This window comes from Vitis vinifera, chromosome 14 (genome assembly GCF_030704535.1).
Source record: "Vitis vinifera cultivar Pinot Noir 40024 chromosome 14, ASM3070453v1".
Lineage (NCBI taxonomy): Eukaryota > Viridiplantae > Streptophyta > Magnoliopsida > Vitales > Vitaceae > Vitis > Vitis vinifera.
In genome coordinates, this window is record NC_081818.1 from 19,818,422 (window position 1) to 19,839,650 (window position 21,229).

The 21,229-nt window shown below is 34.4% G+C and overlaps 2 protein-coding genes across 2 annotated transcripts; both read left to right on the forward strand.

Annotated features, from left to right (window-relative positions):
- The first annotated feature begins 5,399 nt into the window (after positions 1-5,399).
- On the forward strand, positions 5,400-6,416 carry LOC100265074 (putative germin-like protein 2-1). The gene is made up of 2 exons (XM_002265572.4): positions 5,400-5,623; positions 5,740-6,416. The coding sequence occupies exons 1-2, from the start codon at positions 5,494-5,496 to the stop codon at positions 6,273-6,275; spliced, it is 666 nt and encodes a 221-aa protein (XP_002265608.1). The 5' UTR covers positions 5,400-5,493; the 3' UTR covers positions 6,276-6,416.
- A 9,723-nt stretch (positions 6,417-16,139) lies between these two features.
- Positions 16,140-16,716, forward strand: LOC109123900 (putative germin-like protein 2-1; the record flags this gene model as incomplete). Its single annotated transcript, XM_019224969.1, has 1 exon — positions 16,140-16,716. A coding segment is annotated over one exon (555 nt), but the record flags the coding sequence as incomplete, so codon positions are not given.
- Between the last annotated feature and the right edge of the window lie 4,513 nt (positions 16,717-21,229).

The following is a 21,229-nucleotide window of genomic DNA, read 5'->3' on the forward strand; positions in this document are numbered from 1 at the left end:
CTTCAAGTAGGTGTAGGAACCATAGGGAAGAATGCAGTTATTGTTGCGTAGAACCTGTTGTAGTGAAGAATGCAGTCTCAAGTATGAAGTAGGTACGACTGAAGCTCGAGGTTGTTGTTATTGTGATTTGTGAACAGGCAGGGATATATAGTAGAATAGAAAGAGAAGTCTTTGGAGGCAAAATAGAGAATGACGGAAGGCTTTGGAGAATGAGAGAGAACAAAGAAGAAGAGAACTCTTGAGAGTTTGAAGTGTTGAGAACTGAGAACGGGTCTTTCCCATAGAATTGGAACCACTAACGCAGTCCCAACGGGTCTCTCCCATGAAAACGGATCCACTAACTGAGACTAACTACCTAATCTCTCAGAAGAAAACGTCCCACTCTAAGAAGACTTAACCAATCAAAATACTAAGTAAAAAAAAAAATAACATAATAAATTAAAAATTAATTTTATTTGAATTTTGTAAAAAATAACCAAACTCACTTGTACACAAAAGGAGACGCCCCATATAGAATGCATGTGCAGACGTGACGTGCAATAAGGAATTTTGGCCTAAATCGCCTAAAACCGCACTCAAAGGGGCTTAGCCGCATGGGCACACAAGGCTCTCCTACACCTCTCCACTAGCTCATTAGGCTTAGGAAAGTGAGTTAATTAATATACCCAGTAAAGGTGTTCCTCTTTTTCCTATGTGGGACAAGCTAAAATACCAAACTTAACTATACACTCTTCCTACACATAGAATTTAGCCGTTTCTATAAGTCTTTGTAGAGCCAAAATTTGGCAGGTGAAGGTGTATAGTCACTATCATGGCAGGTTCCACATCTAAAGACATGATCTATACCTATGGTTTTGTTTTGACCACCATAGTAGACCTATATTTTCTACAGATATGGGATTTTATGGATTAAGTTTTTCTATTTGCTATCATAACTCATAAGGCTCGTATAAAAGGGGAGACTTATTATTACCCCAATTTTAACACCTTAATAGCTTCTAGAGAGTTCTATCCCACCGGTAGCTTTTATAGATATTTCTTATGTGGTTGCACCAAGCCCTGGATGCTTAACAAATCCAAGGTGTGGACAACAAGGTTATGTTTAGTAAGGGTTCTAATATAACAATTTTATGTTTTTTCACATGAAGAAAACATAAAAACATATTTAGTTTGTCAATTCTTAAAAATGAGGTTTTTTAACATTGTTTTAAAAATAAGATGTTTTCTTATAATATATTTAAATTGTTTTTAATTATTTTTAGAATGTGTTTAAAATAATAATTGTGTAAATATAAAGAATGATTGAAAATAAAATTTATTTTTAAGAAATATTTGAAAATACACAAAATATGTTGAGACCAAGTTTCTAAACGAATTCTTATTATTTAAAATAACATAAAATTGTTTTTGAAAAATATTAATTAGTACTATTTGTTAGAGTTTAGTGACCTGAATTCTATTTGGTCCAACACAAAAAGTTTGCGGTGTGACATATGTGGTGAAACTAAATTTATGATATTTTTAGGGGATATGTAGTGGTAGCGGAGGGATCGGGTCAATATGATGGACCTATTTTGTTAATTTATCTCCCTATATGTGTGTGTGTGTGTGATGATATACAGGATTAAAGGTCATGATACTTATGCCTATGTAGTAGCCGCTTGCATCTCTCCCCTCTTGTACCAAATTTTGGCATAGTGAATTTTCTTCTCCTCTACTTCTGGTTTTTCCCGTCTAGGGTTTTCCACATAAATCTTTATGTTTTTGTTCTGTATTATTTTTTATTGTTTATTTTTGTTATTTCGTAACACTATTTTCAAAATCATTGGCAAATATACCTTATGTCACCATTCAATTTTTTTTTTCTTTCAATTCTTCTCTTCATTCAAATTTTAGGTTTTGAGATCTATTTTTTGACGAAGTTGAAAAAAAAAAAAAAAACCCGAAAAGCCTAAAGCGAAAAAAATGAGAATTTAGAACTAGTTTGATAATGCGATTTAAAAATAGTTTTTGTTTTTAAAAACATAAATATATTTTTGATAAGTTTATAGCATATATTGTTCGAATGTTGTTCTCTATTTCCAATTTTCAACAACAAAGTGAAATAGAAAACAATCTTTTGAGAACAAGAGGAAGTTGTTTTACTTGTTTAAAAAACTATATATAATTAAAAAACTATAAAAAGAAAATAAAGTTGAATACAATAGTTTTCTTCTTCTCTCTTCATGACCCAATACCAATACTAGAAATTTTCAAGTATGATATTCCTTAGAGTTATACATTTTTTTTAAATTTCTTTCAACTTCTTTTAAATTTTTTATTAAATAAATAAATTTCAAATTTGGTATACTTAATATATAACATTTTTATTAATTTATAAAAATAATTTAAAACTCAAAATGAATTTAATTGGTACTAAAATGTTATGAACCTATTCACATTAAAAAGTCAGAGACCAAAATTCATTTTGAATGACTTGAGTAGTTTTTTATTTACATATAATCATATTTTTGTGAAAATTTTTCAGTAGGCAAATAAACTTAAAATCAAACAAAACTTAATGTGTTAGATGCATTAACGAATCTACTAATTTTTTAAAATAATTTGAAACTCAAATAATGATTTAATTAATATTAGAAATTTATGGACAAAAATTGTTTAGAATGATTTTATTGTTTCTCTTCTATATAGAACTATATTCTTTTAATTTTTTTCACTAAATAAATAAACTTTAAATTAAGCAAGATTTAATGTATTGGATTCATTATAAGTTGAATAATTTTAAAAATAATTTCAAACTCAAATAGTAATCAAATTAATATAAAAAATTATGAATAAATGTTGGACCATAATGACTATTATTTTTTTAAGTAAATATTGATATATTTATAAATTTTCTTATTAGAGAAATGAACTTATGTCACACTTTGTATTCAATTTATTCATGACTTTAATAATTTTAAAAAATAATTTGAAATTCAAAAGCTAATCCAATTAATTTTTGACTTATTTACATGTTAAACAAATTAAACTTATTTGTTTTAAAATTAATTTTAAATAAAATATTATTAACAATTTTTATTTTAAAATTATTAATATTCATTTAATAATAATAAAAAAAAAGAATTATGCTTTTATGAAAAGGAGTAGTATATTTTTCTAAAAAGAATATAATTTATGATTTTATTATAATATTTCTTTTCATATTTTACTAAAAATAAGATTTATTCATAATTTATTTGTAATTATAATTATAATTTTATTTTTAATAAGACTTTAATTAACCTTTATGTTTTTACAAAATAAAAACAGAAAAACTATTTTTGAAAACAACTTACGTTTTTTTTCTTTTTTCTTTTTTTTAAGTTTTTGAAAAATGTTTTTAAATAACACTTGTCACACATCCTTATTTTTATAAGAATACAAAAAAAAAAAAACTGTTTTTTTATTTTAACTTAAAAATTGTTTTCGAAAACTAGTATTAGAAAACATGATATTAGAACCACGCTTCCTTGATCTATTTACGGATTTGAACCGGTCTTGAACTTTTCAAATCATCGATCGGATGGGCGAACCGTTAGAACCAAACAATTCGTCATGAGCTAGATAATTCTCAACCCCCTTTAAATTTTTCTCCCACAGTCCCTCTTAACCCTAATTTATTTCCTTACCTATTCTAAATTCTTCACCATTTTGCTGCTCGGAGGTCCCTTAATGTGTCAGACCAGTCACCTAATTACCCCAAATCAGCACCCAAAAGGAAGACGAAACCAACAAAATTGATGAAGACATATTAGCAATGCTCCTCAGTCGACTCCCAAAACATAATCAATGATACCTTAGTTCACAGGTGAAGCAATCGAGACTAATCGGTGCAATGCAACCAACAATTTCAAATAAGCGAAGTGCAAAGCACCTCTCAACCCACACCCAAATCTGTCAACAAACCAAATTTTAATTCTCTTGTGGTATATTGCAGACTTTTCAAATTTTTTGATTCAAACAATGAACAAAAGCACATGAAAATTTTCGAATTCAAGTTGTTGCATTGCTATCCCAGTTCCCAAAATTAATTTTTAATATTTTAGCTCTAAAAAGGTTATATATATATATACATTGGTTGAGAGAAGAGGAGTTGTTACAATGTGAAAGAGGTATTGTTGAAATTATTGAAAGAATCAACTAGCTGATAGGGTCTCCCACATCTAAAGGTCTCTATTTTTCATCAAGTTATTCTGCTGCAATGGTTTTGACCACCTCCTACACAATCTATCAGGTTAATTGCTTCACACCAACAATCGCCGGCCGCAACTTAAATTAATAATTATAAGAGCTGCCATGTTATAAGACTGGTTCTACTTATGTTCATTCTAACTTGCTGCTTAAGAAACTATCTTAACTAATCAAGCTGCACAAGAGCTTTAATTGGCCATTCAAATTTATGGAGCTGTGAAACTGTCCTCGCAAATAATCCACAGAAAAAACTCTATTTCAAGCTAGTCATGAACCTGAAACTGTTATTAGTGGTAATATGGAATTTAAGAGATTTTTTACAGTAACCATAGCATTGCTCAAACTCAAATAGTAGTTGTATTCTACAAAACAGGTCAAAGAAGGAGAAATTATGAAAAAATATATATATATATATCAAAAGCATGCTTGAGCATTGAAATATATACTACTGCTAGCTGGCTCATGTTTAACTTCTCATAGTATATAGGAATGAGACCAGTTCCACAGCAAGTGGCCTATAGAAAAAGTAGTTTCTTGTTTGAAAGAAATACCCTGGCCGGCCTGACCCTGTCCTTATTTTATTTTCTAAAAAGTCAAAACTTATTAAACTGTACATTTTTTATATGCGGAGACCAGGTAGCTAGGTCATTGGGATACGAGGATACAATATCAATGGATATTGATGAACTCCTCTAATATTTCTTTTACTCTAGTATTGAAACATTAGAGAAGTTAACTGGTTATCAAAGAACTCCTCATCCACCTCCCTTGTTAGCACTTAACAACAAAATTGAAACTTACTGCACCATATTTAATTAATTCATTCATATTTAAGTTTGTGGCGTTTATGGACACTGGTCTATATGTAAATGATCATAAGTCATGCATGCCCGTCTCTTGCAATTTCAGATTTTCTAATCTCTCAACATAAGTGGTATGGAACACAAGTTTTACATTTGGCTAAGACTGAAGTGGTTTTCTAAATAAAATATTTAAATGGTTATAGAAGTTAATGGGCTAAGACAAACTTTGAGGACTTGGTACTTTAGATCATTTGGCTTTTACTTGGATTTCAATAAATAATACAAGACTATTTCAAAGCTCAAACATCTCATAGATTCTTCAGCTATAAATAGACAGCCAACCCTCATAACGAATCCACAGCAAAAACAAACTCTAGCCACCATAGCAGTTCATTGCGCTAGTAAATTCCTTGCTCTTTCCTCAAAGAAGGATTGCTTGAGAATACATTGCATAAACATGAAGAAGATGGTCATTAACACCCTCGCATGCATTGCACTCTCGGCTATGTCATTTTTCCTTGCCTCTGCCTCCGATCCTAGTCCTCTTCAGGACTTTTGTGTGGCTGTTAATGACACAAAGACCACTGGTATGATATTAATGTTTTTTCTCTAGTCTTGTTCCCTTGATGATTAGATTTATTCTCTTTATCTATATATCAATGATTTCATGGCAGCACGGCCTAATGCGTTTATGGCTTTGCAGTGTTTGTTAATGGGAAAGTCTGCAAGGATCCAAAGGTTGCGACAGCAAATGATTTCTTCTTTTCAGGGCTTCGGGTTCCTGGAAATACCTCAAACAAAGTTGGGTCAATGGTCACACCGGCAAATGTGGCTCAGATACCCGGACTCAACACCCTTGGCATTTCCCTAGCTCGTGTTGATTATGCCCCTTATGGTCTCAATCCTCCCCACACCCACCCCCGTGCCACAGAGATACTGACCGTCCTGGAGGGAACACTTTATGTAGGCTTCGTGACCTCTAATCCTGACAACCGCCTCATCTCCAAGGTCCTTTACAAAGGAGACGTTTTCGTCTTCCCAGAGGGTCTCATTCACTTCCAGCTCAATGTGGGAAAAACAAAAGCAGTCGCCATTGCTGCATTGAGTAGCCAGAACCCTGGCGTGATCACCATTGCCAATGCGGTATTTGGCTCAAAGCCAGCAATTTCAGCTGATGTTCTTACAAAGGCCTTCCAAGTGGACAAGAAGGTGGTTGACTATCTTCAATCTCAGTTCTAGACTGACAACCGCGCCGACTATAATGACTCACCTATTCACATCTTGCTATTCATAAGATTAGATATCACTTATATGTATTCATTTCTGAAATGTGTGACAATCATTTCTTTTCATATCCTAATAAAATGAAGCTGTTTTTCATATACATACAATGTCTGAATTTCCTTGAGTACAATTACTTCATAGCCGTTGCTGCAAAACTGGCAAGGTACTTGTGTCCATTCCTATGTCATAAGCATTGGTGTTTTTTCTTTTCTTTCTTTTTAATTTATTTTTCAGATTACGGAAGGTAAGCTTTTGTGGCACTTGATAATTTAATATGGCAATTAGGCTTAGTTCAGAGACAAAGTTGAGGTCAAATCTCTCTAGTTTGGTAAATCCATCCGAAGAGTTCATACATAAACTACATTTTTTAATATTAATGCAAATTGTTGGCCCATTATACAATATAGGATCACTTATAGCAGGCATGCCCGAGTGCCTCTCATCAATAAAATTGCTAAAAGTTCAAACACTAGCATATATATATACAAGCCGAACTCATTTAAATTCCCCATAATATGTACTATATATCCCTCCAAACTTTTTTTCTATTTCTTAATTATATATTCCAACTTCTGCTTTTCTATGTGAACAAGATGATGATGTTGAAACTGTAGAAACAATGCAGCATCAAAGAGAATAGGAATATTCTGTAGAATTGTATTAACAGGTAAGCATAAATTTATATGCACAAGTTAATGCAGATATATACCAAAGGATTGAATAGTATGTACCAGATCAGTGGAGTGATATTGGGAGAGAATCTGGTCCATGACCATAGGCATAATGTGCGGGTCAAGTATCATTAACTGATATTCTCCTTTTTTATACCCCCGTAAGATGGAGCATCGAAGATACTCTAAAACACCTGATAAGGGAGAATCATTTGATTCTCCATAAGATTTGCTGTATAGAATAAATAACAACAATGTGATCCTATAAAATAGGAAAGGTTTGAAATACAAATATTGAAAACATATCTAGATATATTTACAGCTATACATTCGGATTTTATGGAACTGAATTGGGATATAGCAAATCTGATGGAGAATCAAATGATTCTCCCTTATCACCCCCTTGCAAGGTGAGTGTGGGAGAAGGGATAACGTTGAGCTTGCTTTGGAAAAGAAAGAACTGAGGCTTGGTGACACCTTTGGTCAATGAATCAGCAAGCTGTAGATGTGAAAGGATAAAATCAACTTTCAAAGTGCCATTAGCAACAAGTTCACGAACAAAGTGGTAGTCGATCGCAATGTGTTTTGAGCGAGGGCGAGTAATCAGATTGACTGCCATAAAAATTTCACTTTGATTGTCACAAAGAATTTTAGGTGTTGTTGAGAGTGTAATATGGAGGTCCCGAAGTAGTTGAACAGTCCAGGCAATATCAGCAATGGCAATAGCTAAAGAGCAATATTCTGCTTCGACACTTGATTGAGAGACAATGCTTTGCTTCTTAGAGGACCAAGAAACCAAATTGGTACAAAAAAAATAGCGTAGCCAGTGGCCAGTAGCCAGTAGTGGAACAACGTGTATCAGGACAGCCTGCCCAATCTGCATCAGAGTAAGCAAGAATATCATGAGTGGATTGTTGATGGAGTTGAAGTCCATGATGAGGAGTGCCTTTGACATAGCGCAAAATGCGCTTGAGAGCATGAAAGTGGTCCTCAGTGGGAGCATGCATGAATTGGCAAATAAATTCACACTAAAGGAGAGATCCGACCTGGTGATGGTCAAGTATTGAAGAGCACCTGCAAGTGAACGAAACGTAGTAGGATCAGAGAACAATTTTCCTTCAGTTGAGAGATGTTGACCGACAAAACAGGGTGTAGAAATAGGATTTGCATCAATCATGGAAGCACGTTACAACAGATCAAGGGCATACTTCGTTTGATTGAGAAACAAACCTTTCTCATTAGCTTGCACTTCAACACCGAGGAAATAATGAAGATCACCTAAATCCTTCATGGAGAATTCCTTGGAAAGCCGAGTAATGAGGGTTTGAACCATAGAAGAATTACTTCTAGTTATGACCATGTCATCAACATAAAGAAGTAAATAAACAGTTCCAACCGAGGAGTGATAGACAAATAATGAAGAATCAGCCTGACTGGAAAGAAATCCAAGTTTGAGCAAAAAAAGAGCTAAAACGATGAAACCAAGCTCGATGAGCTTGTTTCAACCCATAAAGAGCCCTCTTCAGGCGATAAACATGTTGAGGGAACTCTAGATCTGTGTAACTAGGTGGTTGTTCCATATACACCCTCTTCATTGAGAAAACCATGTAGAAAGGCGTTTTTAACATCTAGCTGATGTAAACACCATCCAAAAGTACAACCAATGACAAAATAATTTTGACTGTAGCAAGGCGCACTACAGGACTAAATGTGTCACCAAAGTCAAGACCATGAATCTGAGAAAATCCTTGAGCCACAAGACGTGCCTTGTGATGCTTAATGGATCCATCCGATTGAAGTTTGGTTTTGAAAATCCAATGACAGCCCACTACATTGTGATTGTTAAGACGAGGTACAAGAACCCACATATCATTTGTCTTCAAAGCTTGAATCTCATCATCCATAGCCGAGAGCCATTCAGGGTGTTTTGTAGCAGACTTAAAACCCCAAGGTTCTTTGAGAGCAAGAAGTGCTTGAAAAGTTTGAGAAGAAGACAAACCATTCATAGCATGATATAACCATGGTTTGAATATACCAACTTTTCCTCTGGTAATCATCGGGTGGCTGGAAGTGGTCACACGAGGAACGAAAAACACCGACGGTGGGAAAGTTGAGTCTGAAGCTACAAAATCCGAAAGGGGTTCCACAAAAATAGGACCTTATAGATCAGGGAGAGGATCTGAGGATAGGTGTGGAGAATCACTACAAGCCAAACATGGTGAACTCAAAAACGAATGAGAAGAACCAATATTAGAAGAACTAGACACATGGTTCAAACATTCAAAAAAATGGGTATAGTCAATGTTGGTTTGTAAATTTTGTACAAAATCACCATGATAAGGAAAAGTATTTTCATAAAACTGCACATGTTGAGAAACATAGACACGATGTGTCATTCAGTCGAGGCATCAAAATCCTTTATGAAGTGTACTGTAACCTAAAAAGATACAAGAAGCAGATTTTGGAGACAATTTATTTGGTGAGTAATCTTTCAAATGAGGGAAGCAAAGACACCGAAAAGTGAGAAGCATAGAGTAATCTGGTTGCTTACCAAAAAAGAGCTCATAAGGAGTTTTGCCATCAAGTAACGATGACGGGAGTCGGTTAATGAGAAAGACAGTAGTTGAGAAGGCCTCAACCCACAAAGAGAGCAGCACAAGTGCATGGAACATAAGGGTAAGACCCGTTTCTGTGACATGGCGATGCTTGCGTTCGGCAATGCCGTTTTGACTAGGAGTGTAGGGGCATGCCAAAAGGAGAACAATGCCACAATATTGCAAGTGTGATTGAAATTTATTATTTGTAAATTCGGTTCCACCGTCACATTGAAAGGATTTGATTTTGGATGAAAATTGAGTGTCAATATAACGTTGTAAATGGAAGGTATAAAAAAAAAATCATATTTTTGTTTTAAAAGGAATATCCAACTAAATCTGGTATAATCATCAATGAATACCGCATAGTATCTATATCCAGTAAAAGAAAGCACTGGTGACGAACCCCATAAATCATAGTGTAAGCAATCAAAAGGCATGGCACAACGTTCATCATTTAGAGAAAAAGGTAAACGATGGCTTTTGCCAAGTTTACAACCAACACAAATTTCAGAATCAATGTTCACCAATTTATTACTACAAGAAATATATCATAATCTAGAAAGAGAAGCGACAGTATGATAGTTGGGATGACCAAGGCGAGCATGCCACAAATGAACAGAGGCTCATGGTGAAGGAGAAGTGATGGACATAAGGGCATGATGACAACGATCCAACACGTAGAGACCATTTTAACATCTTCCGACTCTCAGTACGGTTCTTGTGACCTTATCCTGTATGGTAAAACCAGAGGAAGAGAAGGTAACAAGACAATTATTGTTTGTAGTAAGTTGACTAATCGAAATAAGATTTTTCTTAATGCCAGGAACAACTAAGACATTTGATAAAGAAGATAACTAGATGGAATAAGAGATGAAATGGAATCAGTATGAGAAATTTCTAATGATTGACCATTTCCAACCATGACACGTTCATTACCAGAGTAGAGAGCTGGTCAATCCACAACCTCGGTGTCACTTGTCATATGGGACGTTGCACCAGAATCAGGAAACCATTCAAATTCATTCAAGTCTTGAATCGAGCAAGCTGAAAAAGCTTCAGCAATATTAGCCGACTGCTTCTTCTTGAGTTTCAAGAAGCTTCAACAACATTTGGCTAGGTGTCCATCCTTGTCACACAACCGGCAGTGAACGGTGGATGAGGACTTCGAATTTGTAGAAGAGCTAGACGAAGTGGGAGGCCGATTCTTCCCTTTCTTAGCCCCTACAGATTTGGAAGTCTACTGCACATAATAAGCAGAGTTAGAAGACGAGTGGAAACCCGACCTTTCAAAAATCTCATGACTCAAAGCTTTCGGAACAATCTTGGCAAAGGAGGGTAGCGGAAGCTGTGACATCATGGTGGTAGAGAAGATCTTGTAGTCGGGCCCCAATGCTTGTAAATACCAGTGAACTTTATCTGTGTCGTCAATGGGACGACCGATCGCAGCCAATTGATCATAAAGACCTTTGAAGGTATGGGAAAACTCAGCAATGGACTGAAAGCCGCGTTGCATTAGTTGGAGTTCATCCTTGAGTTGCAATTCACAAGTCTTCAACCGACTCGAGAATGAGACTTCAAGAGCTCGCCAAGCCTCATGAGAATGACGTAAACCCAATACTTCACTCATGGACTCCTTAGTAAGAGAAGAGTAGAGTAAACTAAAAAGCATCTAATTCGTATGTAGCCAAGAAGTGTACATTGGGTTTGACTTGATGGTGCCATCAGTGGCAAGAAGTGTGGCTTAGGGAGCCCCGATGCTACCATCCAAATAGCCAAACAAATCTTGATTGGCTAATAGTGGAACAAAATGATTTTTCCACAATAAGTAATTTGAGGAAGTCGGTTTAATGGTGAGCATATGCACCATTGTGTTAAGCGGAAGAGAAGGAGATGAAGAAGCCGAATCAGCCATGGTTAGAATCAAAGAAAAAAAACCTTGCTCTAATACCATAAAGATGTTTAAGAAACAATGTATAATGACTGAAATCCTCCTTGCAGTGTGCAGGAGATAACATCCAATATATATATATATATATATATATATATATATATATATATATATATATATATATATATATATAATAAATAACAACAATGTGATCCTATAAAATAGGAAAGGTTTGAAATACAAATATTGAAAACATATCTACATATATTTACAACTATACATTCGGATTTTATGGAACCGAATTGGGATATAGCAAATCTTATGGAGAATCAAATGATTCTCCCTTATCAACACCAATGACACAATGATATTCTATTGCATCTGTGAGAAATGAACTATCATAAGGGAGGAGATGTTCCATGATGGGCATAGGAGTGACAATCTCTTTAGCACCAACCATATTTATTGACATCCATTTGATGAAGGGACCAACCATGGCTAAGTACAATGGAAAGAATTGCTCGAATGGTAGTCGGTTCAACTAACAGGTTGAATATGTCATGATAATCAATGCTAAGTTGTTGGTGAAAGTCTTTTGCAACAAGTCGTGCCTTATAACAAGATACACTCCCATTAAGATTCAATTTTTCTCGGAAAACCTACTTGTAACCAACGATATTTTGTGATGGATAAGGTGGAACAAGCTCTCATTTTTCATTTATAGTAAGAGCATTAAGCTTATCAATCATTGTTGCACGCCAATTTGGATCACAAAGGGCAATTGTGGGAATTAAGGGTTCAAGGGGTCCATGTAAAGGATGTTTAGTTGTGGTATGGAATTGTTTAGGCTTGAAAATATTATTCTAAAAGTGAGTAGTCATGGGGTGAGTATAGTGAAGGATAGAAGGCAATTGGGTTGGGTTAGGTAAAAGGGAAGGAGGATCAGGAGTAGGGGTAATGTCTCCACAAGAATCCAAAGTAGAGAACATACCTGATTGTGAGCCATAGAATGGAGAGACTACTTCAATATTGGATGAGGTGGTACTAAGTGGTAGTGATATGGACAAAGAGGAGTTAAAAGGGTGAGAATGAGGAACTAAGAAGGGTGTAGCACTAAGAGAGAATAGGATGACCATTGTTGGAAATCAGAGGTAGTAGGTTGCATGGAGTTATCCTTAAAGAATAGAAAGGAATCTTCAACAAATCGAACATGATAAGAAAGGTATATTTTATTAGTGGAGAGGTCAAGACATTTATATGCACTCTAAGTTGTGGAATACCTTAGAATGACACAAAGTTTATATCTTTGGTCTAACTTGTGTTGAGCATATGGGCATAGCCAAGGGTAAAGAGAGACGACCAAATGTTTTGAGTTTAGTGTAATTTGGTGGGGTATGAAAGAGAGCTTCAAATGGGGATTGGGAGTGAAGGATTCAGGTGGGCATTGGTTTACTGAGATTTGTAGTTGTGTGAAAAGCAAATGGCCATTTAGAGAGAAGCATTAAGGCTTGATGCAACAAGGTTAAGCCTGTCTCAACAATATGTTGATGTCATCATTTACATGGGCCATTGTGTTGAGGTGTATAAGGAGGGGCAGTGAGATGTTGAACACCATTGATTTGGAAGGAGTTTGTGAGTTTGTGATATCCTCCGCCCAAGTCAAAGTAGCGAGAGAGTCACGAGCTTGGTATCAAAATAACATTTAACAGTTGCTTTGAATTTGTGATATCCTTCACCCAAGTATTAGTTTGCATGATTGGTTTAGCAATTTAATCGATCAATTTAGCTTGATAATGATAATTTTGTATGTCATACAAAAGTCATCTCAAGTAATTAAGACTTTATTTCTTAAATTTAAATTTTATTAAAGTTGATGTATTAAATTAATCCCATTAAGAAATGTGACTTTGTTAGTACATATCATAAAAAGGTCTCATTACCAAGGAGTTGTCAATACTAAAATCCATTTACTATCCAACATTAATGCTTAGAAGAATCTTTAATTTTTAATACACTACAACTAATCTAACTTTACTTTGTCCACACCCATGGTTTCTAGTATGGTTGCAACTTGATTGGGATTTTCACCACAAGAAAATGAAGATACTGTCCCATGACTTTAATCTTAGTAAGCGTCAATAAAATCCATAGCTAAAGAGAGCATGTGATGTGCTTAAAATTAGTCATTTCTATAAGTCTTCGTAGAGCCAAAATTTGGTGGGCCATTGTGTATAGTCACTATCATAGTAGGTATATAATCTAAAGATGTGATTTATAGTTGTGGTTTCTCTTTTGAACAAAATTGTAGCCCATTGGGGGCACCTTTATTTTCTATAGAGGATATCATGGTTATGTTTGGTAATTGTTTTCGAAAACAATTTTTGAGAACAATTTTTTAGAAACTATTCTTTGATGTTTTTAGGAACTTGAAATATTTATGTTTTAAAAATAATTTTTATATTCAATGTTTTATTTTTAATTATTTTACATGTTTGTATAATTATTTAAAAAATAAATGAAAACAATAAAAAAAAAACCAACTAAAAAATGTTCTCTGAAAACATCATGTTTTTTATTTTTAAGAATAAAAAATAAAAAACAGTTTCTAGTACTTAGCAAACATGTTTTTTTTTTTTTTTTTTTTTTTTGTAGAGTAGAAAACTATTCTTGAATACAATTGCAAAACAGGTTTTATGGATTCAGTTTTTCTATTTGCTATCATAACTCATGAGGCTTATATTAAAAAGAATGCATATTATTACCCTAATTTTGACACCATAATAGCTTCTTGAGAGCTCTATCTATGATATGCCAAACCTAGAGGCCAAGGACGCCACGATTACTTCACTTATCAAACTAAAAGAAAATATCTCAAACATTTCAATTAAAAATAAATAAAAAATAAAATAAAATAAAATAACTCTCTAAATCATAACAAAGAGAGTCATAAGTCAAGAATCACAAATAATCAACTATACTAAATTTATTTCTAAAGAAGCACCCTTCTTATCCCGAACTTTCCTCACTAATGTCACTTATACCTAGAAAGGGGAATAATAGATAAAAGGGTGAGTTCAACAGCTTAGTAAAGAAAAAATAGTTTAATAAGGAGGATCATGTACAATACATGATTAAATCATGAGAGATATCACACTTTATTAAAAAAAATTAAAAAATCAATTAGCAAGTAAGCTCATTTAATTCAATAATTTAATTCATTTTTTTGGAAAATTGACCACTTTCAATTTAAAGATAAAACCAAATAATATACTTTACATAATTAATTCATATTTAAAAGAATTTTATAAACAAACATTTAATTTAGTCCACTAACAATGTACCTAAATATTGGGACTTACATTAGGTGACTAGCTTCAAAATATTCCTCTTCCAAAATATAGAAAGTTATTTTTAAAAATATAAAAATAAGTTAAAAATATTTCAGTTTCCAAGTAGACTTTTGTTTTACAAAATATCAAAAAGCAATTTTTAAAAACTATTACCAAAAATTATTTTTCAAAATCATTTTTGAAAATACTTTCAAACAAATTCTTAATTTCCTAATTAACATAATCTAATGCTCAGCTATGTATAACTTAATTTAACGTTCAAATTTCTTACTATTCAATGGAGAAGATTTATTTAGAGCCAAGTTAATTAATTGAAAATTTTACATCCAAAATTTGGGTCACCATATATTCTTTGGTTGCTAGAGATGTCATTATAAATCACAATTCTTATTCTTTTGGTCTCCAAATAATGGAGTCCATATTGGTGAAGCAAAGAATTCCATTGCCACCAGCATTACCAATATCACTTGCTTTCACTCCAAGAAGAACTTTTGGCACCATTGCACCTTCGTGGCGCTTTCAAGTATTTCATCTTATAGGACCTAGTGTATGTTATAAGGGCATTTAACTCAATTTTGCCTAAGTTCTTATAAAGAATGGAAAATTTGAGACATGTTTGTAATTTTCAAAAAGCCTACGGATTTTCAAGATTTTAAAATTCAAATCCGATCCATCAGTCCGACAGGTGACCGACGTTATCTCTGGTTCAAGTGGTCTATTCGATCAGTTTATGAATTGGTCCGGTCTTGAACCATTTAAACCCACGTTTGGATTAGTGAACAGTTAGGACTGAACAATTCTTCACGAGCTAGACAACTCTCAACCCCATCTCAAAAACAAACAAAATTGGTGAAAAAATCTATTAGCAAAGCTCTTCAGCCAACTCCAGAAATAGAATCAATGATACCTTAGTTCACAGGTGAAGCAACCGAGACGAATTGGTGAAATGCAACCGACAATTTCAAATCAGTGAAGTGCAAAGCTCCTCTCAACCCACACCCAAATCTATTGGCAAACCAAATTTGCCTTCTCTTGTGGTGCATGTCTTTGCCACTTTTCAAATTTTCTATTCAAATAATGAACAAATGCTACATGAAATTTTTTGAATTCAAGTTGTTAAATTGCCATCCAAACACCACCTTTATAACTTTATTTTTATCATTGTATAACAAATTTATATTCGTGGTTGAGACAAGAGGAGATGTTACAATGTGAAAGAGGTATTGTTAAAATTTTCTCTAGTCTTGTTCATTTGATGATCAGATTTATTCTCTTTATCTATATATCAATGATTTCATGGCAGCACGGCCTAATGCGTTTATGGCTCTGCAGTGTTTGTTAATGGGAAAGTCTGCAAGGATCCAAAGGTTGCAACAGCAAATGATTTCTTCTTTTCAGGGCTTCGGGTTCCTGGAAATACCTCAAACAAACTTGGGTCAATGGTCACACCCGCAAATGTGGCTCAGATACCGGACTTAAAAACCCTTGGCATTTCACTAGCTCGCGTTGATTATGCCCCATATGGTCTCAATCCTCCCCACACCCACCCCCGTGACACAGAGATACTGACCTTCCTGGAGGGAACACTTTATGTAGGCTTCGTGACCTCTAATCCTGACAACCGCCTCATCTCCAAGGTCCTTTATAAAGGAGACGTTTTCGTCTTCCCAGAGGATCTCATTCACTTCCAGCTCAATGTGGAAAAAACAAAAGCAGTCGCCATTGCTGCATTGAGTAGCCAGAACCCTGGCGTGATCACCATTGCCAATGCAGTATTTGGCTCAAAGCCTGCAATTTCAGCTGATGTTCTTACAAAGGCCTTCCAAGTGGACAAGAAGGTGGTTGACTATCTTCAATCTCAGTTCTAGACTGACAACCACACCGACTAGAATGACTCATCTATTCACATCTTGCTATTCATAAGATTAGATATCACTTATATGTATTCATTGCTGAAATGTGTGACAATCATTTCTTTTCACATCCTAATAAAATGAAGGTGTTTTTCATATACATACAATGTCTGAATTTCCTTAAGTACGATTACTTCATAGCCGTTGCTGCAAAACTGGCAAAGTGTCCATTCCTATGTCATAAGCATTGGTGCTTTTTCTTTCGCTCTTTTTTTTTTAATTTATTTTTCAAATTGCGGAAGGTAAGCTTTTGTGGCACTTGAGAATTTTAATATGGCACTTGAAGCTTAGTTCAGAGACAAAGTTGAGGTCAAATCTCTCTAGTTTGGTAAATCCATCGGAAGAGTTCATAAACTACATTTTTGAATATTAATGCAAATTGTTGACCCATCATACAATTTAGGATCACTTATATCTGGCATGCCCGAGTGCTTCTCATCAATAAAATTGATAAAAGTTCAAACACTAGCATATATATTTATATATACCATATAAATTGATACAAGCTGAACTCATTTAAATTCCCCACAATATGTACCTTATATCCTTCCAAACTTTTCTTCTATTTCTTAATTATATATTCCAACTTCTGCTTTTCTATGTGAACAAGGTGATGCATGTTGAAACTGAAGAAACAATGGAGCATCGAAGAGGATAGGAATATTCTGCATATTTGTATTAACAGTTAAGCATACATTTATATACACAAGTTAATGGAGATATATGCCAAAGGGTTGAATAGTAGGGACCAGATCCGTGGAGTGATATAGGGAGAGAATCTGGTCCATGAGTGTAGGCATAATGTGGGGTTCAAGTATCTTAACTGATATTCTCCTTTATATATCCTCCATAAGATGGAGCATTGGAGATACTCTAAAGCACCAATGACACAATGATATTCTATTGCATCTATGAGAAAGGTGCTATCATAAGGGAGGAGATGTTCCATGGTGAACATAGGAGTGACAACCTCTTTAGCACCAACGTACCATGGCTAAGTACAATGGAAAGAATTGCTCAAATGGTAGTTAGTTTAACTACCGGGTTGAATGTGTCGTGATAATCAATTCTAGGTCGTTGGTGAAAGTCTTTGCCAACAAGTCATGCCTTGTAATGAGCTACACTCCCATCAAGATTTCGTTTTACTCGAAAAACCTACTTGTAACCAACAACATTTTGTGATGGATAAGGTGGAACAAGCTCCCATGTCTCATTTATAGTAAGAGCATTAAGCTCATCAATCATTGTTGCACACCAATTTGGATCATAAAGGGCAATTGTGGGATTTAAGGAAAAAATGGACTAGGTAAAGGATGTTTAGTTGTGGTATGGAATTGTTTAGGCTTGGAAATATTATTCTAAGAGCAAGTAGTCAAAAAGTGAGTATGCTAAGGGATAAAAGGAAATTGGGTTGGCTTAGGTAAAGAGAAAAGAGGATAAAAAGGAGTAGGGGTAATGTCTCCACAAGAATCCAAAGCAGAAGACATACCTGATTCTGAGCCATGGAATGGACAGACTACTTCAATATTGGATGAGGTGGTAAGTGGTAGTGACATGGACATAGAGGAGTTAAAAGGGTGAGCATGAGGAACTAAGAAGGGTGTAGCACTTAGAGAAGCAAGGAAAGGAGAATAAGATGACCATTGTTGGAAATATGAGGTAGTAGGTTGCATGGAGTTATCCTTAGAGAATAGAAAGACATCTTTAACAAATCGAACATGATGAGAAAGGTATATTTTATTAATGGAGAAGTCGAGACATTTATATGCACTTTGAGTTGTGGAATACCTTAAAAAGATATAAGGTTTATATCATTGGTCTAACTTGTGTTGAGCATATGGGCATAGCCAAGGGTAATAGAGACAACCACATGTTTTGAGCTTAGTGTAATTTGCTAGGGTATGAAAGATAGCTTCAAAGGGGGATTTGGTGAGAAGTATTGGGGTGGGCATTCGATTGATGAGATATGTACGCACATAGCTGTGTAAAAAGCAAATGGCCAATAAGAGAGAGACATAAAGGCTTGATGCAATAAGGTTAAGTTTGTCTCAACAATATGTCGACGTCATCATTCAGATGGGCCATTGCGTTGAGGTCTATAAGGAAGCGTAGTAAGATGTTGAATACCATTGGTTTAGAGGGAGTTTGTGAGTTTTTGAAATTCTCTGCCCAAGTTAGAGTAGAAAGTCACAAGCTTGGTATCAAAATAGCGTTCAACAGATGCTTTGAATTTAAGAAATGTGGCCATACGTCATATTTAAGATAAAGAGGATATAACCTAGTATACTTAGTAAAATGATCAACGAAAAATAACATAGTATGTAAAAACATTGATAGCAGAAATAGGTGATGGCCCCCAAACATCATAATAAACTAAGTCTAAAAGCCCATGACTTATTAAAGAAGACATACCAAAAGAAACTTAATTTTTTACTCTTATTAGAATGGTAGGAATCACAATTGAATTTGGATGTTATTGAGGATGACATAGGAGAAGTTATAGCTTCTTTTTAGGTCTTTGTACATAATTGTTATTGTACATAATTGATTTGATTTCACTATTAATGGCCTCTTTACATAATAGTGCATCAGAAGAAGGTATAGCTTCTTTGTAGGTTTTAGGGTCCTCATCTATTAGGAAGGTATAGAAACAATCTCCAAGGTTTTTGTCTTTCCCATCTCTTTTACTCCTTATTACAGGTTCATAAGGTTTTATAGACTCGTCTCTAATCATTTTTTATCTTGTTGTTCACCACTTAGTTTCATAGGAAAGATGTTTTCTAAGAAATTGACATTCTTTGTTTCTATAATGGTGTTTACTTCTACAAGATTGTTTTCTAATTTAGTAACAAGAAACCTAAATGTTGCACTATTCTAAGAGTAGCCACTAAACATTACATCAAAGATTTTAGGGCCTAGTTTTCGTTTTTTAGGTTCAAGAAAAAAAACTTTAGCTAAATACCCCCACATTTTCAGGTATGCTATATGAGGTGGATAACCCTTGCACAACTCATAAGGTGTTTTACCAATTCTCTTCTAACGTATTCTATTTTGTATATGACAAGCGAAGACGATAGCTTCTCCTCACAAGTTCGAGCTCATGAACTTACCAACATTATTCATCATTTCTTTTAAGGTACTATTTTTCCTTTTTGCTATTCCATTGGACTCAGGGGAATAAGGAGGAGTAGTTTCATGAATGATCCCATGATTTTCACAATAGAAGTTAAAGGGGTTGGACTCATACTCTCCCCCCCTAAAAGTTCTAAGCCTTTTAATTTTCTTGTACTTAGTTGATTTTCCTCTTCATTTTTATACTTGATGAGAGCATTTCTTTCTTCATCTTTGTTTCTCAAAAGATATACCCTTGTATACCTTGAGTAGTCATCTATGAAAGTTATGTAGAATCTTTTACCACCTCTAGTCATTGTATTTTTTAGGTCTCTTAAGTCACTATGTATTAACCTTAGTAGTTATGATTCTCTTTCTATTGATTTGCAAGTTTTTTTTTTTTTTTTTATTCTATACAGGATTCACATTTTCCATGGTTTTCTAAGGACAGTTTATGAATTAAACTGAATACAACCATTTTCTTCATATAAGAAATGTTCACATGTCCTAATCTACCATGCCAAATATTACAAGAATCAACTATGTAAGAAAAAGAAGAAGATGCATTGTTATTGATAATATCAGAAACATTCAACATATATAAACCCTAATTACTATAACCCTTCCCCACAAATACATCATTTTTGGTTAAAACTATTTTATTAGACTCAAATAAAATCCTCACTCATGCTTTCCCAAGCAGAGATATTGACACCAAGTTCCAGCGAATATTTGGCACATGAAGGACATCATTGAGGGCAATCATTTTCCCAAAGATTAGCATAAGGAGAACTTTCCATTTGCTAATCATTGGGGGAAAATCTAGAATCTTCCATGAACATTTGTTCATTTTCTTCCTTTATTGTGGTATAGGAAGTAAATGTACTTATGTTGCCACAGATGTGCCTGGTAGCTAGCCCCAGAGTCTACCACTCAATCCTTCACATCAGTGACCATGCTCACCTTGGATGAGACTATTGTTGCAATCATCTCTAACTCTACCAGGTTTACCTTCGAAATGATATTTCAGTTCTCTTCCTATGGCAGCATTGAGCAGCATGGTGTCTAGACTTGCAGCAAACAAAGCAATTACCCATCTTTTTAATAGTTGGGTTTTGGACCTTGTTTGTTGCGTTGGGCTTGGTCCTAGAGTTTTGTTTTTTGGACCTATTGTTTTTAGGCTTAGGTTTTTCCTCTAGTACATTAGCTTTAGAAGACAATTCCTTAGCTTTGTCAACCTTGTCCCTATTGTGGTTTTGTTCCTCAATCCTAATATGGATTATGACATCTTCTAGGGACATTTGTTTCCTTTTGTGTTTCATGTTATTTTTGTAGTCTTTTCAAGACTCTAGAAAAGTCTCTACTAAGTAACCTGCCAC

What these genes read in the sequence shown, in the direction of transcription:
- LOC100265074 (XM_002265572.4), top strand. Translation starts at nt 5,494, where the DNA reads ATGAAGAAGATGGTCATTAACACCCTCGCATGCATTGCACTCTCGGCT. An exon ending in TAATGACACAAAGACCACTG is followed by an intron (nt 5,624 to 5,739) that starts GTATGATATTAA and finishes ATGGCTTTGCAG; the next exon opens with TGTTTGTTAATGGGAAAGTC.